The following is a 23,413-nucleotide window of genomic DNA, read 5'->3' as shown; positions in this document are numbered from 1 at the left end:
CCCTCCCAGAGCTACCAGCGCAGCGCCCCCCAGATCTGGCGCCCTAGGCGACCGCCTGTGTCGCCTATGCCAGTAACATAAATACTACAAATCTACATAACAAACAATCAAAAATGAAAAAGGGTCGCCACTTATTATTATTTTAAGAAAAAAAAAAAAGTTAAAAAAAGTTTTTTTTTTTTTTTTTTTGGGTACCTCACCTGGCTGGCGCCCCCTAGCAGCGGCGCTCATATTTCAGCAGCGGCGCTGCGCCGCCACTATTTGTATATAGGGGAAACACTGCCTGTCCTTGGCCAGGAAAAACAGGCACTCGCTTGTTTAATTATTTTGCGATCTAGATTTCTTCTTCTTTTTTGAAGTTCTCCGTCAGTCGGACGGACGGACACCCCCGTCCCCCCCCAAAACGAAAACTCTTCGGTTCTCCACGAATTACACAAGTCACCCAAATCAGCGTTAAAAAAGCGGGAGGCGCCGAAAAGCGACTAATTTGCATCACTGAGTTAAGAGCATTGAAGCTATCACCTTGAGCATATCAACCACAATGCACACAGCCTTTTCTGTGCAGCTTTTACCGTGTGATTGCAGAAATATTGAGATGATACTGAAAAAACCTTATACTTTGATTTGAAATGTGTCTTTGTCCTAAGATCTTCTGGCCCTCGATCAGAAACATCTTCATCCCCGTGTTTCTCAACTGCTGGCTGGCCAAGTGTGCTTTGGAGAACATGATCGTGAGTGGAAACATGAACTGAATGGATTATTATAAAGCAACATTTGAATGTTATTGTTCTGTCGTTCATCATCCAAGAACAGCAACATACTGTTGTTAGCTCAAGTACACTATTGAAGTACATGTACTTTGCTTGAGTGTTTCAATATAGCGGTACTTTACACTTCGTCTCCTGAAAATGTATTTAAAGGTCCCCTATTATACTGTTTTTCATCAATATATTAAAGGTCTCAGATATATACAAAACATGCCTCTGAAGTGTTTGGCTTGAAACACCAAACAGATCATTGCAGCATCCCACAATCCCCTCTGTTTCAGCCCTGTTTCCAAAGTGCTGATTCTCTGTCCCCTCCCCACGCCCCTCTGAGAGAGATTTGGTTAGAAAGAAATCAATGGTGCTCTAGGAGGAGATTCAGGTGATAAGGGGGGGGGGGGGGGGGGGGGTTACCTTGTGTAACACTTCTTATCTTGGGCTATGCTATCTGACTAGAAGGATTCTGGATTCTACTAGAGTGGATAGACAGGTAAGTAATTAGACCAGAGACCAGGTGGTTTGAATAGAACAGCCGGCAATTTACTGACGAAATAGACAAATAGACAAAACATTAAACATAGACAATGAATATTTTCTGCAGTATAATCAGAGGTAAGTACTTCACCTTTCCCTTGTTTTCTGATTTCTGTGACTTAGCAAATGGTATCCATATAGGATGAACCAAATAAAATAGCCTATTTTATTTTTAGACCGGTCTACTAAGTATTATTTATAGATTTTTCCTATTTTAATCTCTTCAATATCCAATAGACTTCAATAGAGTTAACTTTTTTTTTTTCCTTTTCACAGGTAAAATATATCTAATTCAATGAAAAAAACACAATTGTACCATCAATTAAATCAAATGACAAATGAAAACCTAAAGTACAACATATAGTGTCTCTTTAAATCCAGGGACAACTTAAATCCAGTTCCAACCTTATAATTTCTTCAATACTCCTACCACTCTGGCAGTGAGTTCACCTATTGTCTCTTGAGAAACCAGCAAGTCCTCTCACTGGCGCGAAGATCAAAGCAGTCCGTGGGTCTGGCTCGCCATCTTGTATCAGAGCGTGTGTGTGTGTTGTTCTCTCACTCGCGATCAACTTTCTTATCCAGTCCAAAAAACCTGACCTGTACGACAGGTCATGAAAGAATATAAATATAATCTAACAATATAAATTATATAATTACATTTTCAAAACTACAGCAAACTTAGCTCTTTTGTCAATACAGCTTATAATGGGGCTCAAAATGGCAGCTTTACTCTCCTCTACACGTGTCATTTATCCTGTTCACACAAAATAACACATATTTCCCCTTGTAAAATACACATTAAAGCCACGTAGTTTCAGCCAAACAAAATAACAAATACATGACATTGCAAGCCATGTTCATAGCTTCCCTTACAGCTCAACAACATGAAATGCTAACAATGAAGCTAACATTAAATCACTCATACAAAACTTTTCTATGAAAAGGTTTTACTCACCAAAACACCGTTGGTTAATGTTCTATACCGTCTACTGGGTTTCCCGACCGTCTGGATGGTATTTTTATCTTTTTTAAATCAACTTTGAATTTACTCCGCTCGTCTCATCTGCGTCTTGCTCCGTTTTCTCTTTTCTCCTGCTACGCTGCGCGTGCCTGGTGGTGAGCAGAGATCCCTTAAAGGAACAGTACCTTGTAATTTGTCATACTAATTTTATTTATTATATTTTTAAAAAGGGATTGGTCAATGTTATCATTGACCAATTTTAAACGTGTATCCTTTAATGAAATCACTTTGAATGACTTTATGCTTACTATGTTTTAATGTGGGTTACATCCTCCCCACTTTACCTAATGCGCGTCCCTGTGCATTGTTTTAGAAGTCTATATTGTTAGGACTCTTTGTGTTTCTAATTTAGGTTGTATGAGTGAATCTGTTATGACTTCAGTAAGGCTCTGAAATAAAGACTGTACTATCATAGCTAATGGATTTCCCAGCTCAGGGTAAGTCAGTCTTTTAGGGGTCTTTCTGTCTCTGATGGATCTTCTGAGGGTTTCTTTCTCCATTTCCGTTTCAGATTGATTGATATTGCTTTCATTTTCATTCTTCTCCGGAGTTGCTTGAGTTGGTGAATGGACACTCAGGACCTGTTCAGGTAGGTATGCTGGTTTCTGTCCAGCAGGTGGACTGTTTCCACAGGGATCAGGTAGGTCGCTTTCTGCAGGGTCTCTAGCAGATAAGTCACAATCAGAGGTTTCCAAAGGCCCGTCTTCAGGGAAAGCTTCGGCTACATCTGAAGATTTTTGCTCAATAGTAGATACCATTTCAAGAGGTTCTTGTTCAATTTCACTAAGGGGCTGTTCTGTAGTTTCGGAGATGTTATTGAAATCTACAGCCTCCACACTTAGGTATCTGTGACCATCGTGATAATATTCATCTGGGTCAGATTGGGATTCGTTCTCATTAGCTCCATCAGAGCTTTCTTGTCTTGGTTGCTGTCGAGTTCTTGGCCGTCTTGGGGGCCCTTGTGTGTTAGTTCCATCTTCCACTGGGGTTAAAGGAAGGAAACCACATGGCAGCAAAAGGTCACGGTGTAGGGTTCTTTGTGGACCTTTTCCATTTTCAGGCCTCACAACATATACTGGAACGTCTCCAGATCGTCTTAGGACGATGTAAACGTCTGTCTCCCATTTGTCCGCTTGCTTATGCTTACCCCTAAGGCGAATGTTTCTGACCAAGACTCTGTCACCTTCTTTTAGAGTAGATTCAACGACACGTTTATCGAATCTTGTTTTGTTTTCGATCTGCTACTTTCTTTGCATTTTCAGAAGCAACTCTGTAGCTTGTTTCGAGATGGGATCTCAGGTTTTGAACATACTGAGAGTGTGAACCTGGTTGGTGATGAACAGGTAAGCCAAATGCCAGATCGACTGGCAATCTAGGCTGTCGCCCAAACATTAGCTCGTAAGGGCTAAACCCAGTTACGTCATTTTAAGTACAGTTATAGGCGTGTACTAAAGGTCTGACATGTTCTCGCCAATGGCACTTCTTTAGATTCTCAAGAGTTCCCAGCATGTTAAGTAGGGTTCTGTTGAAACGTTCAACGGGATTGCCCCTTGAATGATATGGAGTAGTCCTGATTTTCTGGGTACCAATGAGCTCACACAGTTCTTTTATTGTTCGAGACTCAAAGTCCCGACCTTGATCACTGTGAAGTCTTTCAGGGATAGGCCTGTCATGATAATTAATTTTGTTGGACGATAAATTTTTCTGGAAATTATTGCGATAAACGATAATATTGTCGGCACCGTTTTAAGACCATTTTAGACATAATGATAATATATAATAATAATTCAAGTACATCCTTTCAAACATAACTTTTTATTGAACATTCAACATTGCAAATGAAATGTGAAATAGTATTAAAATATATCAATTATATATAATAAATAAAACAAATTAATTAAATTATAATAAATTAATTAAATCACACAACCAAAACAATAAATTAAATAGAGTCAGGCTGGAAAACAGAGCTCTCTCTCTCACATATATATATATATATAAATAAATAAAAATAAATAAATATGAGCACACATTATCTCACAAGCAAAAAAAAACTCCTTAAAACAACTGTCAAGTGTACAGTCCACTGTCAAAGACCCAGATGCCTCAATAGGCCATATCCAAATCTGTTTTTCTAAGTTTTCGAGCAAGGAACACCAACATGTTTGCATTGTCGGGCGGGGGCTCTCCATCTCCAGCTGCCGTGTTTTCTACCAGCTGGAAAAACGGAATGGGGTGGTTGTGTTTTAGGTGGTTTAAAATGCTTGGAATTGCCTGCTTTTGTCGCTACCTTTTTTAAACCAATGCAACACACCGCCCGGCTCATTCAAGTCCGTAGGTTTGCCTCGTTGATTTGGTTTGAATCCAAAATACTGCCACACCGGAGAATCGAGATGTGTAGTTAGGTTTTGTAACCAATTGCATTTCACTTTAAATTCCCCGCGAGTAAGTCACACGTTGTCTCCTGCTTGTTGCTATATTATTAATTTTGGCTGCTACGCTGCTGCACGTGCACGCGGAGTGTCCTGACCTGGCTGTGTGTCAGCCCAGCCCCTCACAGCGCGCCTGGCAGCCACAGCGCTCCAGGCTAAAATGATGGTCACATCTTTATGTAAACGGCAATTTATCGAGCTCAGAAAAGTTATCAAGTCCATTTTTATTTATCGTACGATAAGTCAATTTATCGATTATCGCGACAGGCCTATTCAGGGATGCCATAGTGCACAAAGAAGTGTTCCCATAAGCACTTAGCTACAGTTTGCGCTTTCTGATTCGTGGTTGGGATGGCCACTCCGTACTTAGTAAAATGGTCTGTGATGACCAGAATATCTTTGGTGTTACTCGAGTCTGGTTCTACAGAGAGGAAATCCATACACACAAGTTTGAGTGGCCTTGTAGCAGTGACGTTCACAAGTGGTGCTGCTCTTTCAGGTAAAGACCTCCGTCGTACACAACGGTTACAAGTTTGAATTTTTTGCTCTACATCGGCTGACATTTTAGACCAATAGAAACGTGCTCTGACCAGGTCCAGAGTACGTTCAATGCCCATGTGGCCAAGGTCGTCATGAAGGCTCTTTAATACAGAGGGCCTCAGCTCCTCCGGCAGTACAAGTTGATAAGACATGCGTGCACCTTCTTGTCTTCTGCGGTACAATATACCATTTATTAGTTCGAGTCGGTTCCATTCTCTCAACATCAGGCAGATTTCTGGAAGTTCTTTTCTGATAGAGGGTGGGGGTTTTTCTCCAGACTCTATTTGGTGGATTACTTCCCTGATGCAGGTATCAGCTTTCTGCTTTTCAACCAGCTCAGCAACGGTGAGATGAGGAATGACAGGTAAGCCACCAAACTGTTCCTCAGCTTCATAGCTTGCTGGTATGGCGTTTGGATTTTGTGCTAGAGATAGGACTAAGGTGGTGCCGGACAATTCCTCTGCATGTTCACCATTGATGGTGTTATGGACAAGGTGCTTATCACAAATGGCCTTGACTGTGCTCTCCGCAATCAAGCATGACTCTTCATTTCAGACAAGTGCCTTTGAGCAAATTGCCGTATCCTCTCCATCTCTTTTTCCGAGATATGATCATCTGCCAATCCACTGTGTGGCCATCTAGACAACCCATCTGCGTCCTGATTCTGCTTTCCTGATCTGTGTTGCAGTTGGAAGTCGAAAGTTGACAGAGCGGCTAGCCATCTGTAGCTTGTGGCGTCAAGCTTGGCAGAAGTGAGGACGAAGGTCAATGGATTGCTGTCAGTAACAGCTAGGAATGGGCTTCCATACAAATAGTCTTGGAGTTTTTCTGTGACTGCCCATTTAAGGGCAAGGAACTCCAATTTGTGTGCTGGGTATCTGGCTTCACAAGGTGATAAGCCACGACTCGCATATGCAATGACACGTTTCTGTCATTGCTGTTCCTGGTACAGGCTAGCACCTAGTCCTATCGTGCTTGCATCTGTGTGTAGGACGTAGGGGGACTTGGGATCAGCAAAACCAAGGATTGGAGCTGTTGTTAACTTGTCAATGATAGTTTCAAATGCAGCTTGGCATTCTGTTGTCCATCTATCACCAAATACCTCTTTAGGATTGTGATATTTCTCTGTTTTCACATTGGACTTCTGATTTTTCTGTGTAGGTGGATACCCGGCAGTGAGTGAATTGAGAGGTTTCACAATCCTTGAGTAGTCTTTTATGAACCGGCGATAATAACCGCACAATCCCAAAAAGGTTCTTAGCTCCTTCAAGTTGTTTGGTTTTGAGTGAAGCGACCTTTTCAGGGTCTGTTTCAATGCCTTTTTCGACACAATGTGGCCCAGATATTTGACAGTCGTCTGGAAGAATTTACACTTCTCAGGAGACAACTTCAGGCCATATTCTCTCAACCTTGTGAATACATTTAATAACCTTTCTTCATGTTCTTCAAGTGTTGACGAGAAGACAATGACGTCATCAATGAAAACAAGGGCTTGTTTGAGATTCAAATCTCCCATGCAACGCTCCATGAGCCTCTGAAACGTGCTAGGGGCATTTGTTATCCCTTGAGGCATTCTGTTGAATTCAAAGAATCCAAGTGGGCAGACAAATGCAGTTTTTTGCTTGTCTGACTCTTCCACCTCGATTTGGTAAAAGCCAGACTTTAGATCCAATACTGAGAACCACTTGGACCCGTTCAACACTGAAAAGGACTCTTCCAGGTTTGGCAAGGCATATGAATCCTTCACTGTTTGGAGGTTGAGTTTTCTGTAGTCGATACAGAGTCGGACATCACCGTTCTTCTTTCTGACAACCACAATCGGTGAAGAGAAGGGGGATTCTGATTTACGAATTATTTCAGCACTCAGAAGTTCCTGGAGATGCTTACGCACAGCTTCGATGTCTTGTGGGTGTATGGGTCTCGCTTTGTGTTTGAATGTGGTTTCGTCACTGAGCTTTATGTGGTGTTTTAATTTGTCAGTGCACCCAAAGTCGAGATCATGCTGTGCAAAAACATCTGACATCGAGTTCAGTTTTTCGGTTATGCGTTCTTTCCATTCATTGGGAACTGAGGACTCTCCAAAGTCAAATATTTTCTTTGGCTTTTGGTCAGGTTTCGTTTGAGTATCTGAGTTGTTGTGAGTGACAGGCTGGACACTTTGAATGGCTTTGACTCCAGCTATCACGCTCTAGGGGGAGATAGTGATATCGTGGTCCGATTCATTTTTGAGGATCACTGGTACACAACGAGGTAGTTTGGGTGGGAGACTTGCTAACCCATTTGTGACCATTATGCCACTTGGCAAAGAGGATGTTTTTGATGATTCGATTACCACCCACTTTCCGGCATTGGGTATTGAGGCAGCTGACTGATCCTTCCACCACCTTGGTCTGACCAGGGCCAAGAGTCTCGGGGTCTTTTCCAGACAGTCTCACAACTCCTAGGCTGGAGTCCACTTCCTGTCTTTGTCTCAGTTCGAGGGTTTGGAGAAGCACTCTGTACCCATAGGGCAATGACTGGGAGTTCTGAAGTGCAGCACTTGTGTACAACTCATAAAGAGTGTCAAGGGTGTTAGTACCTATCAAAACTGTTGACAGGGTTGACTGCATATCAGGGACGATCAAGGCTAAAGTGGGCACTTCAAAGTCAAGGCCAAGGGAACTCCTAGGGAATGTGATATTAACTTCAACATATCCCAAATAGGGGACATCTTGGCCATTAGCGGCTTCTACTTCAAGTAGGTTGTTTAAAGACTCAATAGGTAAGTTGGATAGATTCTGTTCGTAGAATGATTTGGGAATTGTGGTTACTTGTGAACCTGTGTCTAACAAACAGTTACAGTCTTTCTCAGCAATTGTCACATGTTCAGTAGTTTTAGCTCCTATGAGCCCTTTTGGTATGGCTATTGCTCTCTGTTTCGAGTTAGAACATGCTAACCATTTACGTTGCTTCCCTTTGGGACTCTTAATTTGTTTCTCAACCTCCATTTGTCCCTCAACAGTGGCTGGTGTTAGTTTAAATAATCTGATGGTGAATGACCATTTTTCATCTCCCATTCCATCTGTTTCTCTTTCAACTGTTTCCTTTTGAAGGCTACGAGAGAGGGGTTTGCTTCAGCCTCACATTGGGGCTTTATGTGTCCGTCTTCGCCACACCTGAAACAGTACCAGGGTTTTGGCTGTTTACTATGTCTGTTATTATTGTTATCATGGATGCTGGGCAGTGTTTTCTTCTGTTTAGTCCCATCAGTTGAAGATTTGGTAGTGGCATCTGCTTTCTTTGAGCTGGTTTTGTCCTCTTTGAGTATAATCTGTGTCAGCTGAGACTGCAAATGAGCTATTTGTTTTTTCAGGTCTTCCATTTCAGATCTTGACTCATTGTGTCTTTGTGGTGATGAGTTGCATTCTCCTGTGCACTCAGAAGAAGCCGCTTGGAAGTGTGAGGACACCTTCTGTCTTGATACACCGAAGTATTGTTTAATTCGGTATTCTTTAGAGTTGCGTTTGTCTTCCCCAGTGCGAAGCAGCAAGAGGAGCTCTGCAAAGGTAGGTGGAGCTTGCTTCTTTTGTTCTAACTTCAGCTCTGAAATTAGAGCATTATCCCAGCAGCCAGCAGCCTCTGCAAAATTGTTTCAGGAGCTGGCTGTCCAGATCAGTTGCTTTTACTCCACCTCTCCTGAGGGTGGTGTTCAGCATTACTTGTAGTCGTTGAAGGTAGGCGGAAGATTTCTCACCGTTGTTTTGTAGTGTCAGGGCTCGACATTTAGGACTGCCCGATGGCCCGGGGCCATCTAGTATTTAGCTCGGGCCATGAAGCCTCACCTGCTGGTTGCCCGATCGGGCAATCTATTATACCAGTATCATGCAGCTCGCGGATCCAGTAATTAGTGACCCAACAGTAAAACTAAACATATCTATAACTAGTTAAGGTAGTTTGAGAGGTAATTAAAATAGCTACGTGTGATATTCTAACCTGAAGTGTGTGTTTTGTTCCGCTCACCGCTGCATGTGATCATGCAGAGCTGCATGTCGACTCGTCAGCAGCAGCTGATCTCTCTCTCCGGTCAGATTAGACTTCACTCGCGTTTATGTCCATATCGATCAGATCCAGCTAGTTTTAGCTAATGATATGACTACCTGCTTATTAAAAGACACCGTGACCTAAACAATAAATTACGCTATGCAACTGGGTGAGGCCACAAAGTATAGCGCAGCATTATGCATTTGTTTACATGCCCACCGGAACCCCGAGGCATTAGCAACAGATCAACGCACAATCAACCCATAAATCACATCTCTTTCTCCACATTAAGTGTTACACATTAGAATTGACTACTCTTGTCTGTCACATACTCTTCTTGTCTGTCACATAAGTGGCGCAACTGAAGCGGTATTGCGCTAAAGGGAAATTATTTTGACCGGACATTTTGACCAAAGAGATTTAGATTTGCTTGCTAACGGGAACTCTGACGTCGCCATTGTGTGTGCTTCGCGGATGCACTCGGCTGCTCGGTTCTGCTCGGTCAGCTTCTGGATGAGGAGGCATTCCTTCGAACAACTTACAGTAGATAACATTACAAACATTTTTAACAGGGGCCATAATAGCGTAAATAATGTTTGTTTTGGCAGTTTAAGTGAATTTAATGTTTTCTACTTTTTTTACATCTGGGAAGGCATTTGCCTTCAACAGATGGAAAGTATTTATTATAGCTATGCAGGGCATGCAAGCGAGCAAACACAAACAAGTGAAATTAAGAATACAATTGAAATTGTAATATTGTGGTTGTTCATCTTATAATTCAGTCTATAGAATGCACCAGACAGCATCTAAGACCTGCAAAAATCTAAATGTTCTAGGGGGAGGTCCCCCAAACCCTTCGTGCGTCATTTCGTCCGCGCGCATTTTTCAGGGAGATCTCTATTGGGCTCAGGGCCATCTGTAAATTAGCTTAGATGGCCCACAAGGCCATCTCCCAAAATCCTTAATGTCATGCACTGAGTGTGTTTAGAAACATGGCATAGAGGTCGTCTCCATCTTCAACTGTGCCATAGGCTGAGTCTAGAATGTTCAAATAGAGTAATGGGGATGAGTTAGGAGTTAGATGTTTCACTATGTCAACTGCAGGTGACAAGAGGCTTTCTAGTATTCTTCGTGATTTGTGAAGATCTGACTGTTGAGCATCTCTCAATAAGAAATCTGCGTTAGAGCGCCAAGTCTCATAGTCAACTTCGTTGTTTGGACGGGGGCAGCGTCCAGAGAAGGGTCGGAGTCTTAATGAAGCATGCATTTGTGCTGTAGAGTCTTCACTCTTGACAATATGTTCAATAACAACCTTCTGCAGATCAGATGGATAGAGATCAGTGAAGCTCAGAGTAGGCTGAGTCTTTTCTTTGGTGTGTTGTTGAGATGATGCTAACCTGGGCTCAGGGATATGAACACTTTGTGGAGGAAGAACACTAGGCTGTGGAATCACCTGTTTTACAATGTTGAAACTTTCCTCACGGTTTGTTTCAGCATCATCATGTTGACTCTCACGATCCTCTTGTTCAACAGTTTGACTGATGTGATGGAGCTCCTTTCTCAGCACCTCTGCAAGGTCTTTGCCACTGTGCTTTGCAATTTTCTTCAATTCCTCAAGGTACTTTTGTGTAGTGGATTGGCCAACTGTAGAAATGTACACACCTGCTAAGGCTTTGATATCAAAAGCAACATCTGTCTGAGTCTTGCTTGCAAGTTTGTATGGCAAAATGTCCAACAGTGACTGTACAGCTGTGCCATATGTAAACTCTACAATCATTTGCAGGCTGGATCCAGCCTGGGGCAGGTCTACTGGGATTCTTCTCTCAATCGAGCCATATTGGTTTAAGAAGTCATTAAGCTCTTCGTCTGTCTTTGTGTCTGTTAGGTCACTAACTAAGAGCGAGTTAGGTATTTTGACGCCTAATGCCTGAATTTCATCCATATTGATGAAAAGGCTTCCATCTGGTCTCTGATCGCTAATCTTAAATCTGTTTTATTTGTATCCACTCCTGGCTAGCTTGCCAATTTGTAACACTTCTTATCTTGGGCTATGCTATCTGACTAGAAGGATTCTGGGTTCTACTAGAGTGGATAGACAGGTAAGTAATTAGACCAGAGACCAGGTGGTTTGAATAGAACAGCCGGCAATTTACTGACGAAATAGACAAATAGACAAAACATTAAACATAGACAATGAATATTTTCTGCAGTATAATCAGAGGTAAGTATTTCACCTTTCCCTTGTTTTTCTGATTTCTGTGACTTAGAAAATGGTATCCATATAGGATGAACAAAATAAAATTGCCTATTTTATTTTAGACCGGTCTACTAAGTATTATTTATAGATTTTTTCTATTTTAATCTCTTCAATATCCTGAGTTAACTCTTTTTCTTTTCCCTTTTCACCGGTAAAATATATCTAATTCAATGAAAAAAACACAATTGTACCATCAATTAAATCAAATGACAAATGAAAACCTGGAGTACAAGTGTCTCTTTAAATCCAGGTACAACTTAAATCCAACCTTATAATTTCTTCAATACTCCTACCACTCTGGCAGTGAGTTCAGCTATTTTTTCTTGATAAACCAGCAAGTCCTCTCACTGGCGCGAAGATCAAAGCAGTCCGTGGGTCTGGCTCGCCATCTTGTATCAGAGCGCGTGTGTGTGTTGTCCTCTCACTCGCGATCAACTTTCTTATCCAGTCCAAAAAACCTGACCTGTACGACAGGTCATGAAAGAATATTAATATAATCTAACATATAAATTATATAATTACATTTTCAAAACTGCTGCAAACTTAGCTCTTTTGTCAATACAGCTTATAATGGGGCTCAAAATGGCAGCTTTACTCTCCTCTACACGTGTCATTTATCCTGTTCACACAAAATAACACATATTTCCCCTTGTAAATTACACATTAAAGCCACATAGTTTCAGCCAAACAAAATAACAAATACATGACATTGCAAGCCATGTTCATAGCTTCCCTTACAGTTCAACAACATTAAATGCTAACAATGAAGCTAACATTAAATCACTCATACAAAACTTTTCTATGAAAAGGTTTGACTCACCAAAACACCGTTGGTTAATGTTCTATACCGTCTACTGGGTTTCCCGACCGTGTGGATGGTATTTTTATCTTTTTTAAATCAACTTTGAATCACTTTTAATAGAATTTACTCCGCTCGTCTCATCTGCGTCTTGCTCCGTTTTCTCTTTTCTCCTGCTACGCTGCGCGTGCCTGCTGGTGAGCAGAGATCCCTTAAAGCAGGCCTATTCAACTGGCGGCCCGCGGGCCAGATGCGGCCCAGAACCAACTCCCGAGTGGCCCAGCCTCCCGTAGCCAAATTCCTACACTAGTACAGACCATGAACGCAACACTCCGCGTTGCATAGAAACCACCAAACCACAACGCAGCACATTTTTTGAAAGTGCATCTAGTGGTGCTAGTAACGGTGGTCCTATGATAGCAACTCTAAAACATGTCTCTCTCAACTCTGAAGCGTAAACAGAGACAAAACGGTCATTGATCTTGTGGAGCAGATCCAAGTCAAGCTGGATCTTTTTGCGACCGACTTGAGCACGGGTCGGATGCTGCATTTTCCGACGCTCCCCAAACACATCACATCTCCGGCACAAATCACGGATGTGATGACAGATTTCATTGCGAGGTTGAAAGAGAACTTTGCCGGTCGATTGGATGGACTTGCTCTGCCCACAGAGGTGATGGGCTTTGCCAGAGACCCCTTCACTGTTGCAATAGAGGGGGACATTTCAACCTGAGCAAAGGAAGTGGTCCCCTGCATCGACAAGGGGAAATATACACTGGAACTTATTGACATGCAGCGCACTAACGGGCCAGCGAAGTTTTGGAGTGATGTCAAAAAACAGCAGTTCCCTAACGTTCAGAAAGTAGCGATCTGTGTGCTCGGTATGTTTGGATCAACATACACATGTGAATCAAGCTTTTCACACATGAACTCAATCAAAAGTAGCACTCGCTGCTCCCTGACTGACAGCACTCTTCACCAATGTCTTAGGATTGCATTGACATCCTATGAGCCAAAAATCACTGCTCTTGTTCAAAACTAAAAACGTCCCTTCTCCCATTGAGAAAGTCAGCGATGACAAATCACAAATGAGGTGATAGTAAGCACCTAGTTTACTATAGTAGACGTGTAGTGTAGTATTCATTCATATAGTTACCCGTATCCCTTGTTATGGGTTTGTGCACTGAAGGGTTTGACAGTTCTTTCTGTATTCATTTAAATGCACTTTGTAACGTGTCTGGGTCAAATGTGACCAAAACGTATGATTTTTTTGTTATTACTTGAAAAGTGAAAAAATAGTATTGCTACAGTACTACCTCTTTGTGTTGCATTGGAGCTCTTTTGCTGTTTTCTTTGTATGTGAGGACATTTATTAAGACTGCTATTATTGTATTCAGTAAATGCACTTTGTGATGTGCCTGGTTAAAAAAAAATAACCTGAATATTTGACTTCTAAAGCAAACAAATGTAATGCTCCAACTGTGCACTTTTTTTTCAGATTCTGTTAAATTAATGCTAATCTGTTATGTTTTAATGCACTTTTTGACCTACCTTTGTTAGATGAACAATGAATAAAAATTGCATGTTTTTCATCGCAGTAATATGTGTTTGTTTAAAATGTGTCGCTACCCGCTTTTTACAGGCCGCTGAATGTCTGGCCCAGCTGAATTTTGTAGTTATAAAATCTGGCCCAACTGAATGTGTAGTTGAATAGCCCTGCCTTAAAGGAACAGTACCTTGTAATTTGTCATACTACTTTTATTTATTATATTTTTAAAAGGGATTGGTCAATGTTATCATTGACCAATTTTAAACGTGTATCCTTTAATGAAATCACTTTTGAATGACTTTATGCTTACTATGTTTTAATGTGGGTTACACTTGGTTGCTGATTGGCTAATGGTTACACAAGACAACACATCGTTATGACATCATAAAGTGGCCAAAATCTGATCAGCTCATTTTCAGACAGGTTTTTATAGAAATGGATCAGGACAAAAAGAGGGAGAATCTTTGTTCCTGAAACTTTCAGAGCCTCTTTCCACAGAAGGGACACATGTTGATGTAGAGGAGACATGGAGAAGAGGGGACACATGTTGATGTAGAAGAGACATGGAGAAGAGGGGACACATGTTGATGTAGAGGAGACATGGAGAAGAGGGGACACATGTTGATGTAGAAGAAACATGGAGAAGAGGGGACACATGTTGATGTAGAAGAGACATGAAGAAGAGGGGACACATGTTGATGTAGAAGAGACATGGAGAAGAGGGGACACATGCTGATGTAGAAGAGACATGAAGAAGAGGGGACACATGTTGATGTAGAAGAGACATGAAGAAGAGGGGACACATGTCTCTTCTACATCAACATGTGTCCCCTCTGTGTAGAGAGAGAGTCTCTTTACACAGAGGGCACACATGTTGATGTAGAGGAGACATGAACAAGTGGATTTTGCATAATAGGTGACCTTTAAAGCTTTTGCTTTTGCATTGGGACCATTGATACACGTTTAACATATTGCATCTTTAAAGATGAAGCAAGTCAATTTACTGAGATGCAATGTCAAATTATCCAATATACTACAAAAAGTGTTTTAAAAGTATGTAATTTATGTAGCAGGAACATTTTTGTTAGCAAAAGTGAAATGTTACTCGACACAACAATATTAAACACCTAATAGAGTCATACAAATAATTTATATTAGATATATTATATGTATTATAATATCCACCACTAGTAGGGATTTAACTACTGGAAGAAATGATCCCTCCAACGAGTCAATATCTTTCCTCAACACAAATAGAGGTGAGTTTTTAGCTCCCCATGTTGAAGTTCACTGTTGTTTTGTGGGCAGAATGACGTCCACAGAGCCATCCAGCGGACGAACTCGGCCATGTTCAACCAGGTTCTGATCCTGATCTGCACGCTGCTCTGCCTGGTGTTCACCGGGTGAGGAGGATTTGAGCTGTTTGTAAAATCTGTCTGTGTTTCTGTAGTGTGAATTAAACCTCTCAGATTCAGATGGATATGGATACCAACATTACTTTTACATTATTCAGTGTCTCTGTGGTGGTGCATTGTTTTCGGTTATTGAGTGTTTGTTCTAATTTTTCCACTCAGCACATGTGGGATCCAGCACCTGGAGCGGGCGGGGAAAAATCTGTCACTCTTCAACTCCTTCTACTTCTGCATCGTCACCTTCTCCACGGTGGGCTTCGGAGACGTCACCCCCCGCATCTGGCCCTCCCAGCTGCTGGTGGTCATCATGATCTGCGTGGCTCTGGTGGTGCTGCCTCTGCAGGTAGGGAGATATGGAAGAGGAACTACGACCCCTAAACATTTAGTTTCTGTGCTTCACAGATCTGGATAAAGCTTCCTGAACACATGAGGCCTTCCCCAACCCTGAGTTTTTGTTTAAGTCGAGCCTACATTTTTTTTACTGCTGCTTTTCCAGAGGTCATCTGATAAAAGCATTGTTATTATATATATCTTCATTTTTTATGAATTGTCTTGTTTTCTTTTTCATTTGTTTTTTGTGTAAATGCTTTACGTAAAGCACATTGAAGTGCGTTTGAGTCTGAATATAGATAAAATAATCTTAACCATACATTCCAAAGACATATTAAATGATGTTTCTCAAAAACTAAAGCATTTTGGGGGGTTTGTTCCTCTATTAATACTCTTGGCTATCTGCTGAATTTTTATTTGTGTGTGTGAGCGTTACTCAGTGATCTTGCTGTGTATCAGTTTGAGGAGCTGATGTATCTGTGGATGGAGAGACAGAAGTCCGGAGGGAACTACAGCCGGCACCGCGCGCAGACGGAGAAACACGTGGTGCTGTGTGTCAGCGCACTGAAGATAGACCTGCTGATGGACTTTCTTAATGAGTTCTACGCACACCCCCGGCTGCAGGTACCAAACATCACACACTTATATACTGAAGTATACACACATTGGTGTGACGAGGCAGTGATGGACTGTAGCCCACTTCAGTTCCACTTCAAGGTGCCATTACTTTACTTTAGTATCTGCGTTTTCCGCAGCTTTATACTTTACCTCCACTAGATCACTGCTTCACTACTTTTAAAGAAATAAAAAGATCTGAGTATTTTGGCGACATCTTGAAAATGGTGTGTTTAAGGATTTTTAAAAGAAAAAACATGTGGTAACTAAGAGACATTGGTGTATTTGCAACTAAATGTTGTGACATTAACATCTTCCATAGTGGAATATACACGTGTTCTTGTGTATTCTTAAAGGACTACTACGTGGTGATCCTGTGCCCCAGTGAGATGGACCTGCAGGTGCGCAGAGTGCTGCAGATCCCTCTGTGGTCTCAGAGGGTCATCTACCTGCAGGGCTCTGTCCTCAAAGACCAGGACCTGCTCAGAGCCAAGTGAGTGACTCTTAAATCAAAGCAAAAATGCATTACTTTCCTAGAATCTAGATTTTTTTGGTGTCAGTTTCAAAGTGTTGAAGTTATATGCCCTAGTGTAGTCTGCCTTCACTTAAACGTAATGGAACTGGATGGAATTCAGGTTGAGGGCTCAAAGCAACAACAAATTACAAATAAAACACCCAAACCTTGTAGAACTGAATTCTCTTTGTCTTAAGTTTGTGTTTGTAAAGTTAAATGTGGCTGATGATAATCTTAGAGCTGCCAGCAGCTCATTTTATACAGTGAGTTTTAGTTTTAATAAATGGTATCACTACAGTTAAATGACTATTTGGGGAATGTTTAGATCCTATTCACTCCAGCTACTTTTCAAAAGTCTGGACAGCAAATAGGTCTCAAAACACCTTAAAGATCAGAGCTTCTGGGCTGAAGGTATCTGCAGAGTGAGGTGTGAATTGTGTGAAGGTAGTGCAGTATAACCTGCATCCACTCTCAGATCAATTCAGGGAATTAAATTAAATTAAAACTAATTACAGATAGAAGGACAAGAGTAAATGAGATACTTGTAAAATAATTTAAAGAATGAAAATAAACGGAAATGATACAACTAGTGCGGGTAATAAAATGAATAATAATAAGTCAAATGAATAAATAAATGAAATGGTACGTTTAAGTTATGTATTCCTTGCACATTTTACTTTACGGTTTAGTTTATTTCTTACATTTTAGTTCAACTAAAAGGACAACTTTTCTTCAGGAAGGTTTGTGAAATAAATGCAATCTCAGTTGTTAGAAGGAGAGGCCTGATTGATGATTAATGGTTTGGGAAACCTCATATGTTTATATGTTTACACTTATCTGTGTAATTATTATCATTTCAGTCAGACAACTCACGTGTTTCTTTAACATGTTTATAAGAAGCAGCATATAGTTAAGTTTGGCGACTAGGCTCGGGCATCATCACTCCATAGATAAACATAGCTCGATGAGTGATGATCGAATAACTAACCCCCGAGCATACAGGTGGAAGCTGGGGTGGAAGCTGGGGTGGTGGTGGGGCAGGCAAGCAGCAGCGACGTGGAAGTAGCTGCAGCAATAGCAGCAGCAAGCAATGCATAGAGAGAGATCTGGCAGGTTAAATAGAGCTGCATATTAAGGAGACTCTGTTTGGTTGGTTGTAGAGTGGCAAGGGGCGTTATGTATGAATGCAGCATAAGTGCTCGAGTTGACTGCCTGAACTAGCTCGCAGGCTTCGCCCCATTTCAGTCAGACAACTCACGTGTTTCTTTAATATGTTTATTCGAAGCAGCATATAGTTAAGTTTGGCGACTAGGCTCGGGCATCATCACTCCATAGATATACATAGCACGATGAGTGATGATCGAAAAACTAACCCCCAAAACTGCGTGGGGATTAGATACTATCCCCCAAAACTGCGTAGCCCGAGCCTGACGCTGGTGATGTAAATCTGATAAGTAGAGGGCCTGGCGAGCTGCCATGTGGCCATTCCCCCTAAGCACAGCGGCTTTAGGGGGAATATACTACTTAGTGAGACTGCTATGTGTAGGCCTGAGGAATAGCCCAGAGCCGATTCTTCCCCGAGCACAGCGGCTTTGAGAGGAATATACTACCTATATACACTACCTAGTGAAACTGCTATGTGAAGGCCCGGGAACAGCCCGAAAAGCCATCCCACTTAAGCACCGCGGCTTTGAGGGGAATATACTATCTATATATGCTACCTAATGAAACTGCTATGTGAAGGCCCGGGAACAGCCCGAAAACCCATCCCCCTCAAGCACCGCGGCTTTAAGGAGAATATACTACCTAGTGACTGCTATGTGAAGGCCCAGGAACAGCCCGAAAAGCCATCCCCCTTAAGCACCGTGGCTTTAAGGAGAATATACTACCTAGTGACTGCTATGCGAAGGCCCGGGAACAGCCCGAAAAGCCATCCCCCTTAAGCACCGCGGCTTTAAGGAGAATACTAGTGACTGCTATGTGAAGGCCCGGGAACAGCCCGAATTCCATCCCCCTTAAGCAACGCGGCTTTGAGGGGAATATATTACCTAGAGCGACTGCTATGTGTAGGCCTGGAAGTGACCATTGCCGACCCCCCCCCCCCCAGCACCACGACTGTGAGGGGAATATACTATCTATCAGACTGCTGTGTCTAGGTCTTTGAGGCAGCGACAATGAGCTTTCCCCCTCAAGCATGCAGCTATGAGGGGAATATACTATAATAAACAAATATATATATAATCTAACCCAGCAACCACCTGGTATGCAATAACAGAATTCTACAGATATACATCTTTGAACGTTTACTCATCATCGAGTAGTGCAAGAGTTCATGGTTGTTTGTGCTGAAAGGATCTCATTCCTGTGAGGCATGATATAGCGCTGGTGGGCAGAAGATGACCGACGGCCCAGGATACTCAGGGTTGAGGTAGGTTGATATAGAGCTGCGGTTGTGGCTGTGCAGATTCTTAAACAGTGGTAATAGCGATCTGGGGGCAGATCGCAGCTTAGGCAGAGATCACGCAGCTTGGAGGAGAACCCTCGTCGTTGGGTTTGCAGCCATCGAATAAACATGGGTGCCGACCCATGTGTCGGAGGGCAATGGTGCGAGAAGTTCAGCATGGAAGATAAAGGACAAAGAAAACAGTGTTAGTTTTAGCAATGATTATTCGGGGTTCCTTGACTCCCCAAACAGAACTGTCAGACATTGAATGTTTCAAAACAGTGTGTATATTTGATCTCCAAAGTTAATTCAGTAAGGGTGAGATTATGCTGAGGATTAAAATGTGAGAGGTCTGTGTATATTCACCACCTGAGAAACCCATAGAAAGCTGTAACAACTGCATCTGACGTTTATCGATGTATAGTGAAACCCAGTGGCGACTGGTGGAAAATATTTTTTGGTGGGGCTATGGAAATGGTGACAAAACCATGTGTGTGTGTGTGTGTGTATGTGTGTGTGTGTGTCAGTCATACTTGCCAACCCTCCCGATTTTAACGGGAGACTCCCGCATTTCTCCCGATTTCTGACAAAATCAGATTTACTCAAGACTGTTTCCACTCGGGCTTTAATACAGCTACACCATTGTTTGGTTTCCATGGTAGCGCGTCTCTTTAGCAGCGCGCGCAATTCAAAGTCTGAGAGGGTGAGGAAGATGAAAACTGAACAAGAATCGACAACTCGACCCTCTGATCACTCCTTTCCTGTAAAATACAGGTCCAGCCCACACCTATGCTCCATGATGCCACAGGCATTGCCCTTACAACTACAATAAGCATGCAAATGTTAATCTATAGCTCCGGCGATCCACTAGCACCGGAGTCTACACCTGCAGACGCAGCCATCCCCTACTGTAGCGTCACCTTGGATACGAGTCTAAACAACTCACAGACACACAGGGGAATATACTACCTATATATGCTACCTAATGGAACTGCTATGTGAAGGCCCGGGAACAGCCCGAAAAGCCATCCCCCTTAAGCACCGCGGCTTTAAGGAGAATATACTACCTAGTGACTGCTATGTGAAGGCCCAGGAACAGCCCGAAAAGCCATCCCCCTTAAGCACCGTGGCTTTAAGGAGAATATACTACCTAGTGACTGCTATGTGAAGGCCCGGGAACAGCCCGAAAAGCCATCCCCCTTAAGCACCGCGGCTTTAAGGAGAATACTAGTGACTGCTATGTGAAGGCCCGGGAACAGCCCGAAAGCCATCCCCCTTAAGCAACGCGGCTTTGAGGGGAATATACTACCTAGAGCAACTGCTATGTGTGGGCCTGGAAGTGACCAGTGCCGACCCCGCCCCCCAGCACCACGACTGTGAGGGGAATATACTACCTATCAGACTGCTGTGTCTAGGTCTTTGAGGCAGCGACAATGAGCTTTCCCCCCCAAGCATGCAGCTATGAGGGGAATATACTATAATAAAAAAAAAATATATATAATCTAACCCAGCAACCACCTGGTATGCAATAACAGAATTCTACAGATATACATCTTTGAACGTTTACTCATCATCGAGTAGTGCAAGAGTTCATGGTTGTTTGTGCTGAAAGGATCTCATTCCTGTGAGGCATGATATAGCGCTGGTGGGCAGAAGATGACCGACGGCCCAGGATACTCAGGGTTGAGGTAGGTTGATATAGAGCTGCGGTTGTGGCTGTGCAGATTCTTAAACAGTGGTAGTAGCGATCTGGGGGCAGATCGCAGCTTAGGCAGAGATCACGCAGCTTGGAGGAGAACCCTCGTCGTTGGGTTTGCAGCCATCGAATAAACATGGGTGCCGACCCATGTGTCGGAGGGCAATGGTGCGAGAAGTTCAGCATGGAAGATAAAGGACAAAGAAAACAGTGTTAGTTTTAGCAATGATTATTCGGGGTTCCTTGACTCCCCAAACAGAACTGTCAGACATTGAATGTTTCAAAACAGTGTGTATATTTGATCTCCAAAGTTAATTCAGTAAGGGTGAGATTATGCTGAGGATTAAAATGTGAGAGGTCTGTGTATATTCACCACCTGAGAAACCCATAGAAAGCTGTAACAACTGCATCTGACGTTTATCGGTGTATAGTGAAACCCAGTGGCGACTGGTGGAAAATATTTTTGGTGGGGCTATGGAAATGGTGACAAAACCATGTGTGTGTGTGTGTGTGTGTGTGTGTGTGTGTGTGTGTGTGTGTGTGTGTGTGTGTGTGTGTGTGTGTGTGTGTGTGTGTGTGTGTGTGTGTGTCAGTCATACTTGCCAACCCTCCCGATTTTAACGGGAGACTCCCGCATTTCTCCCGATTTCTGACAAAATCAGATTTACTCAAGACTGTTTCCACTCGGACTTTATTACAGCTACACCATTGTTTGGTTTCCATGGTAGCGCGTCTCTTTAGCAGCGCGCGCAATTCAAGGTCTGAGAGGGTGAGGAAGATGAAAACTGAACAAGAATCGACAACTCGACCCTCTGATCACTCCTTTCCTGTAAAATACAGGTCCAGCCCACACATATGCTCCATGGTGCCACAGGCATTGCTCTTACAACTACAATAAGCATGCAAATGTTAATCTATAGCTCCGGCGATCCACTAGCACCGGAGTCTGCACCTGCAGACGCAGCCATCCCCTACTGTAGCCTCACCCTGGATACGAGTCTAAACAACTCACAGACACACAGGCCAGGGCGCTGAAAGGGCGCCCTTTGAGCCTCAGATCTGACAACGCTGATTGGCTAAAATTATGTTTCGGCGGCATAGTTTATAGATAGTAACAGTCAGCTTGTCGGCTGCAGCTGCTCTGGCTGAGGGCTCCTTTCTACCGCCCGGACGAGAGAGTGTAATGATACACGCTGCGGCCAGGCAGGAAACATGTGACTTATCAGTAACTTTAGACATCGTAAAACAATTTTAAACGAGATTTTATTGTAGATTATACATTTTAGTGATACCAACTATATAATATTTACCTTGTTCTTTAAAAATAAAAATAAAATATTTTTTGGAAATATATTTTTTTATTTCTTTTTAATTTGTAATGACAATCAAACATGTGGGAAGAGGGGGGCGGCGCCCCTAGCGCCCCTATGGGCCGGCCGCCACTGGTGAAACCCCTTTGTCTGAACTTATACATTAACCTTTGCACGGGTGCAAAGTTAAGAGGCAGTCTTTATCATTGCGTGGAGGACGTGCCTTCTTAAGGCCCTTGAGGAGCAAATGAATTAACCCTAGCATGGCTTAATACTTAGCACTTGAAGATTGCAGGATTTGAATGAAAATACAATTAATGCATGAACAACTATTATATGAATTGCATAAGTAAACAGAGGAGGTCGGGACAGAAGAAGATAAAGTACCAAGCTGAATTGTATGCTTTGAATCATGCTCTTGGTTGGAGGCAGAATATGGGAAATCCTTGAGGGGCTTGACGTGTAGATCCAGAGTCATTTGGTTGAATAAAGGGCATGGCAAGCTGGTGGGGCAAACCACTCATTGTGAAATCCCCCGAACCAGCAGAAGCGCAGCATCTGTAAGTAACTAGAGAGGATCTGAAGACACCGCAAGGTCATTATAAAAGAATGAACATGACATTCCACTCGTCGCAGAGGGGCTAAGGACCAAAGATCTGAGCAATAACCATCTCTAAGGTTGCATTCATGCCGAATAGTCCGCGTCTTTATACCAGACACAAGTGTATTACATCGTTCATTTGCAGAAGGTTGGGTTTGTGATACCCAGCAACCTCAAACAGACTATGAACTGTAAACTAAAGTCATTGTACGGAGATGATTTTTCAAAATTGGCGTGACATTAAGCGGATAAAATGCAGATCCCTGCAATTTCTACAGTAATAATAATAATAATAATAATAATGCATTTTATTTATATAGCGCTTTTCACAACTCAAAGACGCTTTACAATATGAGGGAGGGTAGACAAACAAGGACAGGCAAACAAGTAAGTATAGTAAAATAAGTAAAAAGGCAGTCAAGAGGAAGTTGATTGAGAGGAGGGGGGCTTATGGGTAGACAGAGTTGAAAAGATGTGTTTTGAGGCGGGACTGAAAGACTGTGAGGGACTCAGAGTCACGGAGATCTTGGGGGAGGGAATTCCAGAGCCTAGGAGTTGCCACTGAGAAGCCTC

At 42.5% G+C, this 23,413-nt stretch overlaps 1 protein-coding gene across 1 annotated transcript in view; it reads left to right on the top strand.

The window, feature by feature from the left end:
• The window catches only part of kcnt1a (potassium sodium-activated channel subfamily T member 1a), a 115,845-nt gene that overhangs the window by 34,531 nt on the left and 57,901 nt on the right, over positions 1 to 23,413 (top strand). Inside the window, exons 9-13 of the mRNA XM_079659799.1 lie at positions 648 to 731; positions 15,228 to 15,322; positions 15,494 to 15,674; positions 16,121 to 16,285; positions 16,633 to 16,769. Coding sequence (XP_079515925.1) covers positions 648 to 731; positions 15,228 to 15,322; positions 15,494 to 15,674; positions 16,121 to 16,285; positions 16,633 to 16,769 — 662 coding nt within the window. The remainder of the gene's footprint in view (positions 1 to 647; positions 732 to 15,227; positions 15,323 to 15,493; positions 15,675 to 16,120; positions 16,286 to 16,632; positions 16,770 to 23,413) is intronic.

This window comes from Notothenia rossii (assembly GCF_949606895.1).
Source record: "Notothenia rossii genome assembly, chromosome: 11".
NCBI classification, from domain to species: domain Eukaryota; kingdom Metazoa; phylum Chordata; class Actinopteri; order Perciformes; family Nototheniidae; genus Notothenia; species Notothenia rossii.
Note: the sequence above shows the minus strand (reverse complement) of the source record. Positions and strands in the feature narration are given on the sequence as shown.